The sequence below is a fragment of the Camelus bactrianus genome, chromosome 26, assembly GCF_048773025.1.
Source record: "Camelus bactrianus isolate YW-2024 breed Bactrian camel chromosome 26, ASM4877302v1, whole genome shotgun sequence".
NCBI lineage: Eukaryota > Metazoa > Chordata > Mammalia > Artiodactyla > Camelidae > Camelus > Camelus bactrianus.
Window position 1 is genome coordinate 15,835,343 of NC_133564.1, and position 20,749 is coordinate 15,856,091.

General features: G+C 40.3%; 2 protein-coding genes across 4 annotated transcripts in view; one reads left to right on the plus strand and one right to left on the minus strand.

The window, feature by feature from the left end:
• Positions 1-1,490: 1,490 nt before the first annotated feature.
• Positions 1,491-14,993, minus strand: RWDD4 (RWD domain containing 4). Its single transcript, XM_074353390.1, has 7 exons — positions 14,713-14,993; positions 12,056-12,136; positions 9,646-9,755; positions 9,340-9,487; positions 8,664-8,781; positions 6,240-6,289; positions 1,491-6,102 (listed from the first exon to the last, which is right to left on the minus strand). Exons 1-7 carry the CDS (start codon positions 14,734-14,736, stop codon positions 6,028-6,030), a joined length of 606 nt encoding a protein of 201 aa, XP_074209491.1. The 5' UTR covers positions 14,737-14,993; the 3' UTR covers positions 1,491-6,027.
• A 191-nt stretch (positions 14,994-15,184) lies between these two features.
• TRAPPC11 (trafficking protein particle complex subunit 11) overlaps positions 15,185-20,749 on the plus strand; it is a 37,816-nt gene continuing 32,251 nt past the window's right edge. The window contains exons 1-4 of one of the 3 annotated variants that reach the window (XM_074353386.1): positions 15,185-15,340; positions 17,756-17,977; positions 19,791-19,960; positions 20,625-20,695. In XM_074353386.1, coding sequence (XP_074209487.1) covers positions 17,774-17,977; positions 19,791-19,960; positions 20,625-20,695 — 445 coding nt within the window. In that variant the 5' untranslated portion in view covers positions 15,185-15,340; positions 17,756-17,773. Of the gene's footprint in view, positions 15,341-17,752; positions 17,978-19,790; positions 19,961-20,624; positions 20,696-20,749 lie in introns of all 3 variants that reach the window. The other 2 variants (XM_074353387.1, XM_074353385.1) reach the window with 2 other exon arrangements.

Sequence of the window (20,749 nt, forward strand, 5' to 3'; positions counted from 1 at the left end):
GATCAGCAGGGGTGGGAGTGTTTCCTGTCTCGTTTATCACCATCATCAGCAGATTATCATCTATCTTGGAAACTGGATTTATGCAGGAAACTGAGGAAGAAAATGATTATTCCTCTGGAAATGGTGGGAAAATTGAAACTAATTTTCTTGGTTTTGGTTCTTAACAGTAAGAAAGTAAAGCGATTAAAATTATATATAACTGAATATATGCGTGTAACTGAATCACTTTGCTGTACACCTGACAAGGTGTAAATCAACTATACTTCAATAACAAAAACCAAACATTTTTTAAAAAGAAAAAATTTTCCTGCAAGAATTTTCATTATTACAAATTTACAAAGTCATTAAAAGATTCTACTTTAAATCAAATGTTTTGCTCCTCTCCCGTTACACAACGCAATGTAGCTTTACTTAATTGGGCTTTACGAATAATGCAAAATCAATAATAAACGATCTTAACACTTCAAAAGGCATTATATTTTTAAAAATTAAGTCTCCACATAAAATTTGTTCCATCTGTTGTGTGCTCTCAGCAGCAGCTTTCAAACTTTTTTTTTACATTACTCACTTTAAGAAATAAATTTTACATAATACTTACACATACACACCCCCAAATACCCTGACAACACAGTACATGCCAGTATTTTCTGTTCAAGTCCATTCTCCTCCATTCCACCAGAAAAACTGCTGATAAAGGCCCTCAATTAATTTCTTCACTAATGGATCACAAATTGCAGTTTGAAAAACACTGTGGATCACACATCACTTTATTTTGTCAAATAATCAAAAACACTGGGATTCAGAATCAGCTTACCAGCTAACCCGTATCAGAGAACGCCTCTTGTTCAGTTTTCACTGTGAGGCATCTCTGGAGGTCTGGGTTGGAGGCAGGTTCAACCTTCCAGAATAAATTTGTGGTCATTCCTACCAGTTGTCCAGACCTCTTACCCACTTGGTGCCATCCTGGCTTGAGGGTGTTTTGAGATTGCCCACATCGGGGAGGAATCGGGGCTGATACCCATGTGAGCTAACTCAGTGTGCGTTTTCAGGAGAATACATGCAGGTACACTAACATTGTACCACTCCGTCCAGAACCAAAGAGCAAGACAAGAACTGTTCCTCAGGCCCCACACTGGGGGACCAGTCTCAGCCTCATGCATGGGTGTGGGTTTGTGTGTGTGTGCACATGCGTGTGCATGTGTATACGTGTGTGGCTACCCAGGGTGGATCCTGGACTTCATCTTCTGTCTTCTGGGCCCCCTGAGGCTGTGAAAACTAAAGCTGTCCTTAACCTCAAGGTTCCAACTTTCATTTACTTTTTTTAGGCTCTGGATGTTTTTCACCCTCTCATCAGCTCATTTTAAAACATATTTTTCAGTCCAACATTTGGAACAGTTTCTCGCAGGGTGGTCCATCTTGCAAGGTAAGTCTGTGCAGAGTTATAAAATCAATTCTCTCTCAAGTGATGCGAAATAAAACATGTAGAAAAATCACTGTGTGTAATTCAGATTTTATTGCTTATTAATTGTATCATTCCACACAATTTGAAGTAAACAGGCTTTGAGAAAATATACTGGGAGCATTAAACAGATGATGGCAACACTGACAAGAATGTTCAAGTGTTTGACAGAAGGTAGGAAGAGGCACCATTGCCACCATCACCCCTCCCGAAATTTGGACATTTCATATAAAAAGAGTAAAAATAGTTCATTGGCATTTTACTCGCATGATTCTTTGTAATCTGTGAACCACAACATGCCTGAACAATTCTGGAGTCTTCAGAGCGAAACGAAGCACTCTTCCCCTAGCAGGTGTAGCACGACACCTGCTATCAACACGACAAAAGCTACACACACAACCCCAAAACAAAGGCCGGCACATTCCAGGGGTCCTGAATTTTGATGTTTCTATCGTATTAATTCAAGAAACAAAACGTGATTTGGTATTTAAAAGACACTGAACTTCTTCACCATAACTATGCTCACTTTATAAATTCAGATGATTTAGCTGCAGCCGCCAATGTTAATCCAGCAAGAAATATGGATACAACTCAGACTGCTCTTTTGCTACGGAGACGTCTTTAAAAGTGATCTATTCTTTAAAAACTCAGACCCAAGCCACACAGGTATAACATGAAGACCCAACAGCTGACCCCTCCAGGTACCACAGCAACAGTTCTAAGCATTTGTAAAGCGAGGGGCACGTACAGAATCACTGTAAATCACACATACACCGACAACTTCCTGGTAAAATTACACTATGCATGACGTAAAAAACAATCAAGCGTGTACTACAGTTCAGCATTTCAAAGACTTCCATGTCTATTTTTACAAAGATGCTTGGGCTGGATACCTGAAAACAAACAAGGCTTGAACAGTGGTATTATGTTAAACCACTTAGAAGAACTCAGTTACCAAACAACGAAAAATACACAACAGATAAATAGGACTTTATTAAAACCACTGTCTCTAACAGTACAAAAATTAAATATTAAGGCATCTTTCACTCCCATCTTGATATAGGCAGCAAAGAGAAATGCTTTGAATAGGAACCAGCACTTCTAGTCAATGCTTTCTAATGTAGTTGGCAGACTTGTTTCATGTTTTTCCTTTCTCCTATTCCACACACCACTGAAAGCTCCCACAATCAAATGTCATGACCCAAACCAAAGAGACAAGTATAAATGGATATTCATTTATTAAAAAGCAGTTCACCCTTAAAAAATAAAAAAAGGAACTACAAAGAATATTATGTATAAAGTTCAAATACTAGTATTTAAATTTCTCTGAAGCAATTTATACTTCAGTAATTAAGAGAGAGAAGGGATGAAGACTTAAGAGTTAAAAAACCTATTAATATGGGCCATTCTGTGGACCAACTGCTCATGCAACACTTGGTTCCACTGGCATGAGAATTTGAAAAGAGCTTCATACTCCTTTAAAAAAAAAAACAAACCACATCCACTAGAATGAGATCTTACAAATTAACACTGGCTATTTATAATTCCCCATATTTGTCCATTTACAAAGCCCAACTGGCTTCATAAAGTATACTAAACAGTAACATTTTCACCTTTTATTAAGGCAAGTTTGTGAAAATAATTTAATATGACCACATCTCTGCATGAACTTTTAGCTTAAAACATTTTTTCTTACATAAGAAACATACCAAAAAATTGTTTTATAAAAAGCCACCTCAACACCAGAAAAGACTAATGAAAGATTCTGAACCCAGTTTACTGTTTAAAGGATGCTCTTCCCGTGTCTCATTCCAAGCGCTATTCATCCTCTTTCGAGCCAGTTTTGCTTAACTATAAAAAAAGATAAAAGAGATATTCAACAAGGTGAAGCTATCGTATTATTTGAGTTCACTACTTCCACTTTATATCAAAAGTAAACATTCAGCGTTAACAGAACCACAGGCAACCAGGTGCACGTACCCTGCACCGCCCACAGCTTGCCCCTGTAACCACTGTTCAACTTCAGGCTCAGCTACTTTCAGCAGGATTCTCTGAAAACATAACCTCAACAGAACAAGGGGAAAATCCCTTGAAGCTTTTCAAAAATAAACTGGAACCAGGGACATACAAAAGGTATCACTTATGCAATGAATGATAGTCTCCTATTTATTTTTACGAACAATAAATTCTAACTTTTTTTTGACTGCGGTAAAAAACATGTAAGATTTATCATCTTAACCAGACAACGCTTACAGTTTTGAAAATGTGATACAAATCTTAAATGGCAGTTTTCTTCCAATAAAACTCCATAGCAGGAGTTGGCAAATTTGGGGGGTGGGAGGGGCGGTACGAGCAGATAAAAATCCGCCAAGAATACATTACATACAAAGGCAATTCTGGCCGGAATAAAGACCCAGCCACTAAGAAACCCTAATAAACCCAAACCCCCAGAACCCCAGAAAATGTGGAAAGCCGCGGAAAGCAGAAACCGCTACGGAAGCACTTCCCAGAACTTTCTGGCTCCAGGACCTCCTTCCACTCTTAAAAACTGAGGATCCTCAAGAGGTGGGTATTGTTTGTTTGTTTGTTTGAAATCTATCTCCTACCTGCAGCTGAAAACTGAGAGATTTAATTCATGCAGATCTAACAATGACAACCCAGTAACATTTTAAACGTGAAAAGCTGTGTTTTCTAAAACAAAACCCCGGAACTTGAAGCGAAGAGTAGCGCTGGTTTGCGTTCCCGCACTCTCTTCCCGGGCGCGCGCAGGGGACCGCGGGCCTCTCACAAACCGGCTTCTCTACGAGGCAGGTGTGCGGGGAGAGGCCCCAAGAACGCAGTCCGAGCACCGAGAACAAACGGAGCATCCTCAGATCCTAAACCTGTTTCCTGCCTTAGAAAACTCTGGAAAACACAAGAATATGAAAGCACACGCTCTGTCAGTGCTCTGACAGAAGAGCACTGGGGAGGGCATCAGCCTCCTGCACGTGGCCCCGGGGACCGGCCGCCGCACGCGTGTGAGAGAAGTTGCAGGTGCGGAAAAGGCAGAAACACCGTGATATTGTGATGCAAACAGTCTGAGCCCGACAGACCCCGTGGGAGGGTCTCCATGGACCAGACGCGGAAACCACTAGCTCAGCGTGATGGAGTCTGAGGCCAAATCATGGCTAGAGGATAACCTCCTTAAAAATCTCTCTCCCATCTCCCAAGATTATAGGATTATTTCAAACTTACTTTGTTTTTTGGCTTAAAATTTTAGTTTATACTGACAAGGACTCTCTTAAAAACAAACAAAACCTGAAATTTCTGGAGCTAAGGAGGGAGGCGCACTAGCGCCTGGAGATGGATCCGACTGTTTTTCTGCTCGCCCTCAGCTGGCACGGGCCGCGCTGACAGGACACACTCTCACTCTGATCGGGAGACAGCTCGGGCTGGAGGAAGCAGCATTTTAAGGAGAGAGCAGACTTAGCCGGTCAGATAAATACGAGTGCACTGGGACAACGTGAAGTACCCATCAAGGGTCCGTGGTAGGGGACTGAGTCAATGACAGAACACCTGGGAAACTTCACCTGCACACACAGCCTGTCAGGGTCAGCCTCTTGCCCAAGATGGCGAGGAGAAATAAAGGCCGACTCCAGAAATACCATGGGTTTGGTTCCAGACCAAGGCAATACAGAAAATATCACAATAGAGCGAGTCACCAGACTTTCTTGGTTTCCCAGTGCGTAGAAAAGTTACGTTTACACCGTACTGTAGCCAATTTGGTGCGCAACAGCAATACATCTAAAAAAAGTACATATCTTAATCAAAAAATACTTTATTATTAAAAAATGTGAACCATAGTCTGACAATCCAAGATAGCCACAAACCTCAATTTATAAAAAACACAGTATCTATGAAGCAAAATAAAGCAAAACACAGTAAAACAAGGTCTGCTGGGACTGTTTCTTTATTCCAACTGCAGCTCGTGGTTCCCTCCTCACAGGTAATATTTTCGACCATATTTTAGGAGCACAAAATTTACTTTAGTTTCTACAGAAAAGGCATTTCATGTCCCACACAGCCAGTTTTAAAGTAAACTTTAAGAATACACTACCTTTTAAAGTACCCACGTTTGTGGGTCCTCAATAAAACCTTCATCTTTCATTACCCTTGGATCCTATTAGTTATCTCACACAGCAGTAGTGACACTAACTTGCATGCAAACCTCATTTCATGAAGCCCCATACAGGACACTACCTTCCTGTGTTAAGGATCAGTTTTTGAGTAATGCAGGCCAAACACTGAGAGAAGTAGGTCACAAAATTCCAAGTAGAAAGTAAACAATTTTAAATAACAAAAACAGAAAGTCTTTCTTGAAAATGGTTGGAAGCTACATTTAGGGCTTGCCCTAAAAAAAAATACTTCACTTCTACCAAGAAATAAAAGCATTCCTTTTCATGACTCGTTTCTTGAATTTCCATATTAATAATTCAGAGTCATATTTAAGTACGTCCATTCTTTAGGTGTACTTACATACAGTCATACTTTACTGTAGTTATAACTCACTTCTACAGATTTTCCAGTATTTAAAAAAAGAAAATATAAAATTGAGGGTGTAGGGAAGAGAAGGATGTGAAGGATATTTTAAAAATACTTACATGCTGAATGTGAAAAAGGAAACACACATTCCGGGAAAATCCACAGGTTGGAGGGGAGAAAATGGAAGACAGAAATTTCATTATTTGGTGGCAATAAATTGCAACAATTTCTGGAAGACTGGAATATAAATATCACATACCTTCACCACATCAACCCAGTTCCATCCTCGGGGAAGTTCTCCTTTGTGATCTGGAGGATAAAAACAGTCACTTTATTTCTAAGTCTAATCAGTAATATTTAAATTTAAGTAAGATTTTATATACTATTCTATACAACAAATGGGTTAAGATTTTAAATCACTTATTATTAAGTTGGAAAAAGAATTTATCATCATTGTGAACTGAAAGCACCCTTCTCCTGGGGATACTTGCAAAATCGTGCATGTGTACCCTCTTTTCACAATGTACCCTATTTCTGTCCAAGACAAAACCTGTTATCAAGGAAAAAATAAGGAGACGAATTGGTAACGCCAGGAAGAGGAGCTGACAGTTTATCAGTTTTATGCTCTGGCTCAGTTGCCTACTTGATACAAGGTCATTGCTTATTGAAGTGAGAAGCTGTGTCATTTCGCTGTTTCCTGAGTTAGGGTTCACGCTAGGAAGCCAGGCTCAAGACAAGAGGCCTTCTGAACAAACGTTTGCCTTCAAGTCTAAGAAGAGGCCCGGCCAACTTATTTATTAACTGCTGTGCTCTGATAAAATATCCATTATTTAACCTGGCATTTTTAATCCAGATTTTAATCTGTAGGGAGTACTTGAAAACAAGCTCAATCTTTTTATAAGAATTCATGGTTTATAAAGTGATTTCACTCTTTTAATCGGCATTCAAATTTAAAGGATAATTTAATAAACACAATCTAAAATTTTTTCCTTTTTTTTTGGTGGGGGAGGTAATTAGATTTATTTATTTTTTTAATTAGTTCTTTTAATGGAGGTACTGGGGATTGAACCCAGGACCTCGTGCATGCTAGGTACATACTGTACCACTGAGGTACACCCCCCATTTTTTTTCTAAGATTTTTTTTCAATTTAAAATGGCTTGATTTCCTCTTTACTTGATGTATCTTTATGTGTCTTACTTAATGAAACCTTCAGAATCTGCATTCAAAACAAGTGCACTAATTTTACAGCAAGAGAAACAGAAACTAACCCTATGATTCTTACAGGAGAGAAGCAAAACCACTGGCGCTCAGTTTGAGATGCTAATGGTTCTTTTCTCCTTCATGCCAGCAAGAATCCTTGCTCTCTCTGGTGATGGGTTATGAGGACAGATCACCAATTCTGATTAACTAAAACCTACCCACAGGCCACGACTGTCCCACTCAAGTTTTATTCTGAAGCTAAGTGTCCTAAGTCACAAACTCCTGCGCCATGATTACAGGAAGATGACGTTCAGGTGAGCATCAGCAGGGAGAGGGAGGTGGGGAGGTGTCAGTGAAAGGGGACAACCACAGGTCACCGTGCATGAACGCAACAGGCCATGAACTGACATGGATGCTGAAACATTCCAAACAGAGATGAACCAAAATTGGAGGAAAGAGACAGTGGCGGCTAACGACTTACTGCTTCAGTCGTCTACACTCTAACGCTGCTCTGACATGAGGAAGAATGAATTCCCACATTTTCTATTTTACAAATCATTACAATTTCAAAAATGTATTTTGAGGGCCGACACAGGGTTGCTATTTTTTTATTCTGCCACAGACATTAAACAACATGAACAAACAAAAAACTACCATCACTTTATAAAAGAAAAGGCGTTGTTTTAAACCTTCTCACCAAAGTAAAAGGCTCAGTTCTTCTCAACAGAAGGCTGCTTGTAAAGTCACACCAATAACACACAGTACAGAAGTATCCAAACACACTTGTGTACGTGTATATAAACGTAAACACGCACACATGGTATTGTCTTCATTTTCCCTGACTGGGAAAAAAGTTTACAGACTGATACCAATTTGCAAACTTTCCAGTTAAAGAAAGAAAAACGATCAAATGTAATTGGTGAAATGAGCTGGAATTTAGAATACTCTATTCTAAATGTCCCTACCAAAGGACTCCGGGTTAGGACACACAGGAATTCTGTTCTTAAATCTCCTGGTTGTTGTATAAATGAGTCAACTACAGACAAAAACATTAAATTATTCACTGTGTTAAGATGTAATGTGACACCAGATTTCATCTCAAACGAGAGCTGTAAATTTTAAAACATTTCCAATAATACACATACCTGCCATAGAGTTAAACAAACAGGAAAATCTCAAACGTGTCAGACAGGCGACAAGCAGGACCCACAATCGTGCACTATGCCAATGTTTCTCAACCTCAAGACTCGTTTAGAGTTACTCTGTCACTCAGTTTCCTCCTCAAATGGTTCTCTCTCGTGGTGAAGCAGCGGTAAGTGTTTTCAACACACACCTAAGTGATCTTAGTCTCTGATCCTAATGTTTCAAGAATAAGGAGTAGAGAACTAATCTTCTAAATCTAAATATACTTATTCAGCACCCATATCACACTGAAAGCAACCCAGTTATGTGTGCTGCAAAAGGAAGGAAAGTAATACAAACCTGTTTTATCTGCCAGCTTACGTTTCTGGGCTTTTGAAAGCTGTTCTTTTTTGTCTTTTTTCTTACTTGATGGGGCTGTGCTAGGAGTTTCAACGGAGATCATGTTGCTTATGGACGTCTAGAAAAAAAGAAATAATTCTTAGACTCCTGTCTTAAAACTTACTGAATTACACTAAATATGACTACCTCCTAAAATGAGTCGACAATTTCTAGGTTTGAGAAGTAAAAGAATCTTACATCATCATATTCATTAGAGCAGGTGACTTTAGGACATTATTGGTTTCACTGAGCTCTTTTCAATTCACGTTGAAGGACATAATTTTAGTGCAACTGTTACAACCAGGTCCCTAAGAAAAAAGGGCTTCATGAAGATGTTAAATAAATTTGAAAAAATACTTGGTTCTGCACATTTCAGTTTCAGTGGGGACATGAAGCATTCTAGTCTTATATGAAGGGTAGAATCTAGAAGATACAACCTCATTTTTAAAGATAAATGGACACTAAGAAATCTAAAATTCATTGTTCTTATTCAACTCAGATTTAAATCTCATTTTACATCCAACATAAAGTCTCCTTCCAAATTTTAAAAAATATTAATTAGGAAAAATGAATTACCAGCAGAGTAAAACCAAAACAAACACAAAGAAACGAGGCAAAAATGAATCTCCAGGCTCACCGTAGAATGAAAGGGACGGTGATTCTCCATGAACTGCTCTTTGTTGTCCTTGGCATATTCGAACAACGTGTAGGTCATGGCGGTCCCAAGATTAACTTCCACAGCTTCCTGTAACTTGGCTAATATGCTCTGCTTTACAGCTGATGAGCTACAATGCACAAGAAATATAACTCTAGTTTCTCTTCAAATAGAATAAATCTTTCGCCTTTTACAATGCACAAGAAATATATTGCTGAGAGAGAAGTCAAAGAGAGGGTTACCACACACATACACAAAAAAAAACAATGAAAAGGAAACACTACTCACATGGTGTTGTTGAAAAAGGCGTTCATAGATATGATTGGAGGTGTCTGGGGGTATGTTTCTGTCCAGGAAATCTCTATTAAGAAGGCTTTGGGATCACCGTTTTCACCTATCTGAAGGAAAGGGAAATCTTAGGCTTGTAAAAAGTGCTACAAAGATAGAGAATTAAATGATGATCTTTCAAGTGACGAATTCTTTCCAACGTTCACGATCAGATCAGAAATGCAGTATTTTGAGTAGTTCACAGGTATAGTCCAAGACTCAGCAGAGGGTGAGGGCGGTCTGACTCTAACTCACCCCTAGTCTGCATACACACCTTTCCAGATGTCCACGGCCCGTCCCTCAGACCAGCCCTTCAGCTTTTTCCAGCACTAAGACTATGTCTTTTTCTGTTTTTTGTTTCATCAAAGCTTTCTGAGGACAAAAGCAAGACATCAACTGTGGGAAGTTAGTGTTAATGGGAATGGAATTTCAGTTTGGAAAAGTAATGAAAAAGTTCTGGAGATGGATATGGTAATGGTTACACAACGGTGTGAATGTACTTAACATCACTAAGTTGTACACTTAAATTGGTTAAAATGGTAAAAATGGTAAATTTTACATTATAGATTTTTTTATCACAATAAAAAAGCATTAATAGCAAAATTAAAAATCAATAAATTGGACTTCAAAATTAAAACTTCTGCTGCCAAGAAAATAAGATGCATGGCTTAGTCTAGGGGAAAATACTTGTTAAAAAAAAAAAAAGAACAGGTAAATTGAGATGCATTAGCACAATCCCAAGAAATTAGGAAATGAAACATAAAATTTAGAGAAAAAAAGAAAAGGAGAGAGAGGTAAGGAAAAGGAGTGCCTCAAACTGGACAGCTACTCTTGAGTAAGCTTTCTTCTTTTTATTTATTCTTTTATGAGGTATAATTGACATACATTATATTAGTTTCAGGTGTACAGCATGATTCAGTATTTGTATATATTGCAAAATGATCACCACAATGAGTCTAGTTAACATCCATCACCATAGTTTTTTTTTCCTTCTGATGAGAACTTTTAAGACCCATTCTCTGCCACTTTCAAAGAGACAGTAGGGTATCATCAACTGTAGTCACCAGGCTGCACATTACGCCTCCCAGATTTATTTTATAATTGGAAGTTTGTATATTTTGACCCCCTTTTTAACCTGAATTATTTAAATATTTTTTTCTATTTCTTTTGCTCTCCCCAGCTTTTTATTTTGAAATATTTTAATCTTACAAAAAAATCGGAATAGAACATTGAACACTCACTGACATGTATCTTATTCACCAAATACCTTTCACTTCATCTGCTTCCTCTTTCTTCCTCTCCTTTACAGGATCAACTCCCTTTCCCCAATGATTTTCCCCCCTTTGGTTTTTTGTGGAATCATTTAAAAGTAAACTGCAGGCATCGTGAAGTGTCCTTAAATATTTAAGGGTAAAGTATCCTAAGAATAAGGACATTCTCCTTTGTAACCACAATACCGTTATCACATCCAAGAAATTCCACATTGATACAAAAATATTATCTAATTCATAATCTATATTAAAAGTCCTCCAATCATATCTGAAGTGTCCTTTAATAAACCACTTCCTCAACTCACTAAACCATAATCCATTGAGGGTCATGGACTACATTTGGTTGTCCTATCTCTTTGTTCTGCTTTAATTGAGAACAGTCCTCAGCCCTCTCCCCACCTCCTCTTGAATGTCTTTTATGACAAAAGGAATCCAGGCCAGTTTTCTTGTATAAGTCCCCAGGTCGGGACTGACTGTTTCCTCTGCTCAGATTCTGATTAAACGGCTCTGGGAAAGATAGGATCTCACCAATTGTGAGATACTAATCACGAACCATTCCATGGTTTGATAAGAAAATCGCCATTGTGCAACCACCACTGCAATGACTGCTTCAGTCAAGGATTATTAATGGATGTAAAATCTGTAGGTGAAAAGTTCTTGAGAAACAAGATATTCACATGGTTTTGCAGTATCACCACACAGATTACTTCATAACTAAGAAACGGAAAAGATACTTTTACATTGAAGAGATCTGGATTTTGTCGCCCTAACCCAGTGATCAACCAGCATCCCCAGGGATGATGCCAGCAGATCTTGGGCGCCTCGCTATGGTGTTAGGGGAAGCCACCACATCATCTCTCATCCTTGCACGGGGCTATGCTAATCTCTCCTGTAACATTTTTAGTACATGCTCTGCTTTGTGGTTTGTTTTTTTTTTTTAATATTTAACATTAAACGACAAAAAATTTCAGCCTAAATTGTTACTTGATTCACTTTTATTTTCTGACCACTAAATGTAAAAAACCAACCCAACATTTTAGAAAGCAACTTTTGTCTTTTCTAGCAAAGTAGTAAGTGCTCCTGTTCATGCCATGTCTTACCCTATATTGAAATGAAACTGGACTTAATTCCCGGAAACTGTCATCTCCTTCATAAATAGAACGTAATGCCTCCAGTTCCATCTGAAAGAAATGGATCAAACGAGTTTTGTTTAGTCATACAAATGGATTGGAAATAGAGGATCTTTCATTTCTGATTGAAGCCCATTCAACTATGTAGAACTTGGCTAACTTACACCACTTTCCATGTTCGTAACACACATGTATATCACTAACACACCACAATACTAATCTTTTAAAACTATGTGCCAGGCACCTCTAAGCATTTTCCAGTGGATTCTCTCACTTAATTCTCACATCAGTCCTGTGAAGATCTCGTTATTCTCTCCTTTCCAGGGAGGAAAACAAGATTTGGAGTTTACAGCAACTCCAGAGCCGGAGCCCTTTATCACTCTGCTGAAGAGCAGCCTGGGATAGAAAAGAGCATTAAACCTGCAGATGAGAACCACGAAGCCCAGTAATTCCCCACTGTTTACATATATTATTTATATTTGTAATCCTTACCATAAAGTGATATAAAACTTGGAAAAACACTTAAGGACAGTAAAAGGAACTTTTAAAAAATAGTAGTTAGAAAAAGGTAGACAAGCTTATCCATCCAAGGTGGGAAAAAGGACCCCAAGAGAAAGTATAACTAGTAATCCTTGCCCGGAAATATTTCTTGAATCATTGTAAGCTTACAAATGAGATGACTCAAACAGTGTCCTGATTACTGACAAACACCTATGAAGAGGTAAAGGAAAGAAAGACTGTACTTGGGTACACATTGTAGTTTTCAAAAAGTAGCATGTCAAGAATTCTACAAACTAAAGATGGGTGAGTCTGACCTATATGGACAGAATTTTAGGACAGATTACTAAAGAAACAGTTTGTGAGGACTTGGGAGGGTCAGGAGTCGCCCCAAGGACTTGGTAAGTATATGAAAAAAGCAATGTATGTACACAACCCTTCTTAGAGAGAGTAACCGATTGGTACATTAGGGAAAGGCACAAAACAGTCTACCTGGATTTCAGTAAGGTCCCACAGGTTTCTCTTGCTACCTTCACAGAAAAAATATATAACAATTCAAGCTGGATTCAAGAAGAACTGAGATGAGACTGGAACAAACACCCTTACACAAAATATAGTGCTATTCCTTCCATCCTTAGTCCTTCCCCATATTTCAATTAAATGACTTGGACAGGAACAAAAATTGAAGGCAGGCTTATCAAATTTGTGGATGAAATCTGATGGGATAGTGAGTCGTGCTGGTGGCAGAGTAAGAATTCAAAAAGTCCTTGAAAAACAATCGAACAAGATGAAACTTTACAGGGTAAGTAGATTAACTTGTCTTTAGAAACCTAAACATACAATGTAGAGGATGAAAGACAAATCTGATTTGCATAAAGCACTTACAAACTTGCACTCTATTCGGACACACAATTCCAGAAGAGCGAAGGAACTAAAAAGAATGAACCAATACAGAAAAGCTAAAAATCAGTAAGAGGAGGTCTGAAAAACTGGGCAGGAAAATTGTCCTCAAACATCTGAAAATCAGTCATGTGGAAGAAGAATGGAATTTTATTGTTAAATGCGGATCCCTGAGCCCCACCACAGGAATTCTGATTCAGTACATCCAAGGTAGAGTTCAGGAGTCTGTTTTTCTAACAATCACCCAAATGGTTCTAGGCGGTGGTCCATGGACCAAACTTTGAGAAAAATTACACTAGTACAAACTGTTCATGCCTTAGCTTAGGAACTCACCTGGTAAGAATATTTTAGACAGATGCAGATATCATAGCTTGTTGGACATGGGGTTTTCTTTAAAGGTACCAACCAATCCTCCACCACATCTACTGCGTAAAACTTCTAACTTTCAAGTAATATATTCTAAATGAAAAGTCAATTACTACTTTTCCAGGAGACTTGGATTCTAGTCTTGATTTTACTGCAAACTCATTGTGCATCCCTGGGACAATCACTTTACGTTTGTAGACCCTTCTTCTCAAATGTACACATTTCAAATTTAGAAGGTTCCCCTCGAGGTGACCTGTAGAATCCCCTCCAACTCTAATACCATGTGACTCAATGTCAAAGAGGCATTTCGTGAGAAAGTATATCAGGGTAAAGCATGCAACTCAGGTATACTCAATACTCAGGTATCCACTAGACAACTATCAGATGGATAAATGATTCTTTCCACAAAGCAACACAGCCAGAAGACACTAGTGTCATTATTTTCCTGTATCAGAAATTTAACTAACTCAACTAACTTTCTCTACCAGCCAAGAGATTTTAAAATTTAAAACAGATCAAATTCCAAACGGTCTAACTCAGTACACAAGGTTAAATCACGCACGGGATTTAAGGCGAGCCAAGTGCGCCGGCTCGCGGACCAAGGACACTCGCCCTTGTTATTAGGAGACCCGGTGAGGGGGACTCTGGGGTTTGCAAAACTGAAAACTGCAGGGGGAGGAAAGGTAGAGGCGGCCCCCTACCCAGGCAAGAGTGCCAGGTCTCTTCTCGCTGGACACCGGTAAACTTGGGGCACCCCAAACAGGCTGTCGCTGCAGCGGCGAGGGCACGTAGGGGGTCTGGGGCGGGGGTCAGCCCAGGCACCGCGCGTGCGCGGGAAAGGGACGTCCAGCTCTGGGACTCACCTCCTGGTCCTCGTTGGCACTCATCGCGCCGGTCACGGGGCGTCTCCCGGGCGGACGGTGTTCGCGACAACGAAGAGAAAGCGAGGGCAGTGGCCCCGAGGCCGGGGCGTCCCCTTTCCGTGCCCTCGGCTGCAGACTCTTCGCAAGGCAGACGAGAGTCACGCGCACCCCCGGCCCCCGGGCAGCGCGAAGCCGTCGGCTCGGGGACTGCGGGCTGGAAGCCCGAGACCGCGGCAGCTGGAGCGCCGGGGCTTCTGGGAAGAAGCTGCGGGGCGGCAACGGCAGAGGCCACGCCTCCTCCCCTTCTCGCTTCTCCTATTGGCTCCTCCTCTCCCCGCCTCCAGCTCCTGCTCCTCTAGGAAGCGGAGCGTCTTCCTTACGTTTTGTGGAGCAGCGTAAAGTTCTGGCACGGCGATTGGTTTAGACCACTGTCACTCAGGCCCAGAGAGTACTTCCTGTGCCTGCGCAGGTGGACGTAGGGAAGTCTCACTGGTTGGCCCCGTGTCAGGGGCGGTGGCGGTGGGCAAGGCTCCCGGCGTTCTCTGACACTCCTGCCTGCTTCCCCTCGTCCTCCCCCGGCTGGCGGCGACCGGCAGCAGCTGCAGCGGGCCCGGGGCGTGCGGCCTGGGTGAGTCCGGGCCAGACCGCCAGGGGAGAGAACTGGTGCTTAACAATGCTGGCCTGGGGAGGGTAGGGGGTGCGTTTTCCTACAGCATCAGCGAGTGCAATTCTCTTTTACCTTGTAAAGAAAAGACGCACCTGTTCCTGGGACCATCAGGTTTACGGGGGAGGAGAGGAGGAAGATAGCGCCTGCCTTTAGGGCTGCAGCGTTTCTTCTTCCCCTTTCTTCATTGGAGCTTCCCGGGCAGGATTCTGCGGCCCTGGGGACGGAATGCTTTCCTAAGTCGGGTTGTTGCTTCACATCCTCGGCGTCAGCTGTTTTCCATCATCCCCGCCTCAAACTGGAGTTCCTCTTTTGACTGTTTTGTAGTTGAACATCTGTGAATCCCATCCTTACTGGCCTTGTGTCGTGCACTTTGAACCTCTGTTAATTAAAAAATAGTGAATACATTATTTTTTTAATCTGCCACTTTGATTGGGTCACCTTTCTTTGCAGTCTGTCATTCTTTCTTAGTCTTATTTTATTGCCACGCCAGCTTCCAGATGACTTCTCTTGCCCTGCATGATCTCCCTTCCCGAGTGTTCACTTGCTACTTTTGCACCTCCTTCCATGTCATAGTTGGGTTAGTTGCTTCTTTCTCCAGAAGATCTGGAAGTTTCTCCTACAGGCCGTTATTGAGATCCGTACAACGTCTTCACCTGTCTTTTGCCTATATATATATATATATTGGCTGTGGAATTAGGTACAGCTATTTCAAGTGCCACAGCTCTCTAAGGTAAAATGTGGTAAGAATTTCTGAGACAGTTTTTGTACAGTAATTTTGGGACAGAATTACCTTAATTTAGAGCTGCACTGTTCTGTATAGTAGCCAGGAACCATGTGTAGCTATTGAGCATTTGCAGTAGGCCAGCCCAAACTGAGATGTGCTCTGAGGGTACAATACACACGATTTTGAAGACTTAGCACAAAAAAAGGTGAATCTCTTGCTAATAACTTTTATATTAACATTGAATTGATAATATTTTGGGCATATTGGTTAAGTAGAATATTATTAAAATTAGTTTCACCTGCTTCTTTACTTTTTAATGTGACTGCTAGAAAATTTATGTGGTTTATATTATATTTCTCTTGGAGAGCATTGTGATTTTAAATGATTAAAAGCCATTTCTGTTTCCCCTTCTTTCCACTCCGTTCAAAGACCACAGCTAATTCTCTTGAGCCTCTGGGGTTATTAAAGGAAATGGGCCTTTAAGGCTCTAATGTAGACTCTTTGGTATCAAGCAGCGGTACCCAAATTGTGTTTTGACCATCTCTTTTTAATTGAGATGGTCAAATTCCCCAGATTCCCTAGAATTAGAATATTTCTTTTTCTGAACATGCAGTCCTTTGTCCTCCTAGTTTAACGCAACCCTCAAAATATCTGTTTAAACAATTCGAAAACTCCTCTGTCTACTGTGGACATTTGTCATTTCTGGTAAGCTTTCTGAGCCATTTATTTAGTACCCATTGTTCCTTCTGTATTTAAATGCAAGAAGCCTGATAGTCTTTCCCTGAATTAACTTTTCAGTTAAAAATACTATTTTGGTTATCAAGTGGTGGCAGGAGCGCTGCTTGCTTTCCACAGAAATGATATGTGAGTCCTGTGTGACGTGCTGGGGGAGACCGCCTTTTAAATGGGCATAATGATGCATGTTTTTGGAAGCAAGAAGTTGTTTTTAAAATAAAATGATTTTGTTTGGGATAAACACATTTTTATATAATTGCTTTTCAAAAGGAAGTGCTTACTTGTGTTTATGTAGACCAGTTCTCAGCTAAAGGACACAGTGGAAACATGTCTTCCTAGAGATTTCCATTCCTTGTTGGTTTTTCCCTTGTAGATTTTCCTTTAAATATTACATTTGTATTGATTGTGGTGAAATGAGGAAACACAGCTATTTAGATAATTAGCCTCTTATTTTAATAATACCTAACAAAATCAGAAATTAGACATTAGCAAGACATTACAGAGAAATTAGAGATAGTTGTACTTTATTGAATATAAGTCAATAATTATTTTTCTCTATAACTGAAATAGGTAATTTGATCACCCTCCTGCCTTCTTGGTCTGCTCATCCCAAGGATCTGTGCATGTTTTGAGCTATTACTGAAAATCCTGATTTGTCTAAAAGTTGACTACAACCTTTATAATATGAAAGATTTTTTTAAATGTAATGTCAACAGTTATTAAAGTTTAATAGCTCCAATTCAGGAATTAAAATTTTCCCTTTTGCTCTCTTCTTTTGCACTGGTGCAGCAGTTTTCAGGCACTCAAAGTCTTTTGCCTTTTTGTAATGCTTTTTAAATGGTGGAGGCTCATGTTAGATGCAGATGGGGGCTTTTAGTAAATTAATTACCGATGTATTAACACTTGTATTTCAGAAGTTTTGTGACGCCTTGACCATGAGCCCCACACAGTGGGACTTCCCTGTGGAGCTATGTTGTCGGCCTATGGCTTTTGTTACCCTCACGGGCCTGGATGTGGTTTATAATGCTGTGCATCGAGCTGTCTGGGATGCTTTCTGTGCCAACCGGAGGGCCGATCGGGTACCGATTTCTTTCAAGGTGCTCCCAGGTGACCACGAATATCCCAAATGTAGACCCAAGGTAATGCCATGATGGTTTCATGGGAGCTCTCTCTCTCTCCCCCTCCTTCTGTATGTGTGTATCATTTTGTTCCTGTATCTGTGTGAATAAACCCTTTATTTATCAAGGGTATGATTACAGTGGTGCATGAAGAAAATGCTAGGCCATTTCATTAAACCTTAATATGCTACAGGTGTATCTAATAATCACTTTTAACTCCAGAGGAATGATTATAATTATTAAGCTTTTTAACCTATGACCCTAGATTTTCCTTTTTCAAATTTGTTTAAAAAATAAACCCTCAAGTCTCCATAATTTTAACAAAGACCTCTCTAAAAGGAAGGTCTTACGTTCCCCATTCATCATTGCCAGTATCCTTATGGAGTCCCTGGTCTCTGCAGTTTGGTTCAATTTCACACTCATGTTTTGAGCACTTGCTTTGTGTTATGTACCTGGAACTACGCAGCAGACTGCTGATAGAAATTTAAGTAAGAGATGCTGTCTGTCCTTGGAGTTCTACAGAAATTAAAAGAATATTCCAGTGTGGAATCAGGAAAAGATTTTTCGGGTGAACATCATGGTAGACACTCTGATTTACACAGAAAAATAATTATAATGATGATAGTATGCATTAATAACACCAGCTCTTACATGTATAATGCTTATTATATCCACTTACTTGTTAAAGAACGTTATGTATATTGATTGATTCAATATTTATTGTAACCTTAACGAGCTTGATGTGAAAGTCCATTAGTAGGACACATTGAGCAAAATAAGCTGCCCACTTTTTCCTGCCTAAGAGCAGTGATTCTGATAGTCTGGTCTCTGGCCCAAGTGTATCGTCATCACCTGGGGTGTTTATTAAAAATGTAAATACCAGCTGTCCTCAGTTAAGCTGGGGCGGGAGAGGACCTGTAGATTTGGTCACCAGCTGATTCTTTTGAACGTTTGAGAGTCACACAGCGGAGACGCAGTTTCATCCACCAAGCTCTAGAAACTGAGCTTTCTCTGCAAGTGTGGGAGTAACAGCCCTGCTGGCCCTTCCACGTTTTTTGTTTTGAATGTGGTGTTTGTATCAGGGAAGGCCAGCGGCCCAGCACAGCTCAGCCCCTCCGGGATTTCCTCCTCGATTCTCATTTTCCTATTCCTGGTTCTTTCCTGTTTCCCAGGTTTTTTGTGTCAGGTGTCCTTGCTGTCCCTCCCTTTCCTCACTGGGAGTAGAGGTGGCACCAGCGCGAGCTGGAGTATCTGAGCCAGTGCAGGTGCCTTGGAGGAAACTGGAGATCTCACCCGAGTTTTCCCAGGGCTAATGTATCTACCACGTTCCCTCCCCACGACGGGGCACCCGGTGCCGACCCCCGGTGACTGCTGTCACGCTTCTGTATTTAAGAATTGTCCTTTATTTTTCCTTCCACCCACAAGTGAGGTGAAATGCCATCCTGGCAATATGACTTTGAAACAAATGAAGCCGTATTGGGTTTTAGGGAATACTTAATTTGAGCGCTTTTATAAGAGCAGAAACTGGGATGGTGAGGAATATAAGAAGAATTTATAAGTAGAATCCCGGGAAAGCGACTGTTTACTTCCAGGTATTTGAAAGCCTTGACATCGTTAGATACGCTTTGGCTTTGGTCATTCTGTAAATGAAAATGGTACTGGCTCTAAGGTTGAGATTCTGCCTCCAATACTTGCTAACTCTTGCCTGATCTCTGTGAGCCTCGGTATCCTCATCTCAAAAAGCCGGCGTGTGTATGCTGAATGAGCTAAACGCACAGAAAGCGCCTGCGCTCTTGTGATCAAGTATCTCTTCATCTTCTGCCAACGTTTGCAGAGAACTTCGTACGAGTGGTACATCCCCAAAGGGATCTTGAAGACGGGCTGGATGAATAAACATCTGAATCTGGTGCCAGCCCTGGTGGTTGTGTTCTACGAGCTGGACTGGGACGAGCCCCAGTGGAAAGAAAAACAGTCCGAGTGCGCGACCAGAGTGGAGATCGTCAGGTATGGCCCCGTTTGTCAGGTGGACCGCGTCGGGTCCCTCACGTCTGGAGTTTACTGACCCCTGACCGTCAGTGAGGGCAGCTGAGTGCTGGTCAGGCCACAGCGGTCGTTGGGGGATCACAGACCTCTGGTGAAACCTGCTCCCTTCCTAACAGGTAGCATGGATGTTAACTTAATAATGCTGAGCAATGTGAGGAAATTTAGAAGACAGGTTGGCCTGAATTTCCAAATGCTTTTTCTTGCATTTATAGGATTTTTTTTTGGAAGATATAGCAGTTTGCTATTTAGTCTCATAAAACACTTTCTGCTTTATCACCATTTGTTTCAAAATAATTCTTTTGGCTGACTAGTCTGTAATGTGTCATTATAAAGAAATTAAGTTGTAGTTTAGCTTTTACATTAAAGTGTATGTTAAACTTTTGCTTTTAAAGCCAGTTTTTATAAGGAGTTGAAGCTTGATGTGAGATTACACTTCAGAAAGTTAAATCATTGTGGCACCTATGCTTCTTTGTATGTGGCAAAAAAGTTCCCCTAAGTTTGGGGATTTTTTAGTTGAAATTTGTCTTTCTTTGAATTATCAAGCTTGTATTTTATGTAAAATCTTGAATACATTTTAAAAATTTAAAACAATTTAATTAATTTTATTGTTATTTTTCCCCTGCAGGCAGAGTTTACAAGGGAGAAACACAAAAGTTGCAGTGGTACTGATACAGAAAAAAACCCCTTTGCCCCCAGGTAGTTAATTAATAACTAATTGATTGGTTTATAACTCCCGTTCTTAGTACCGAG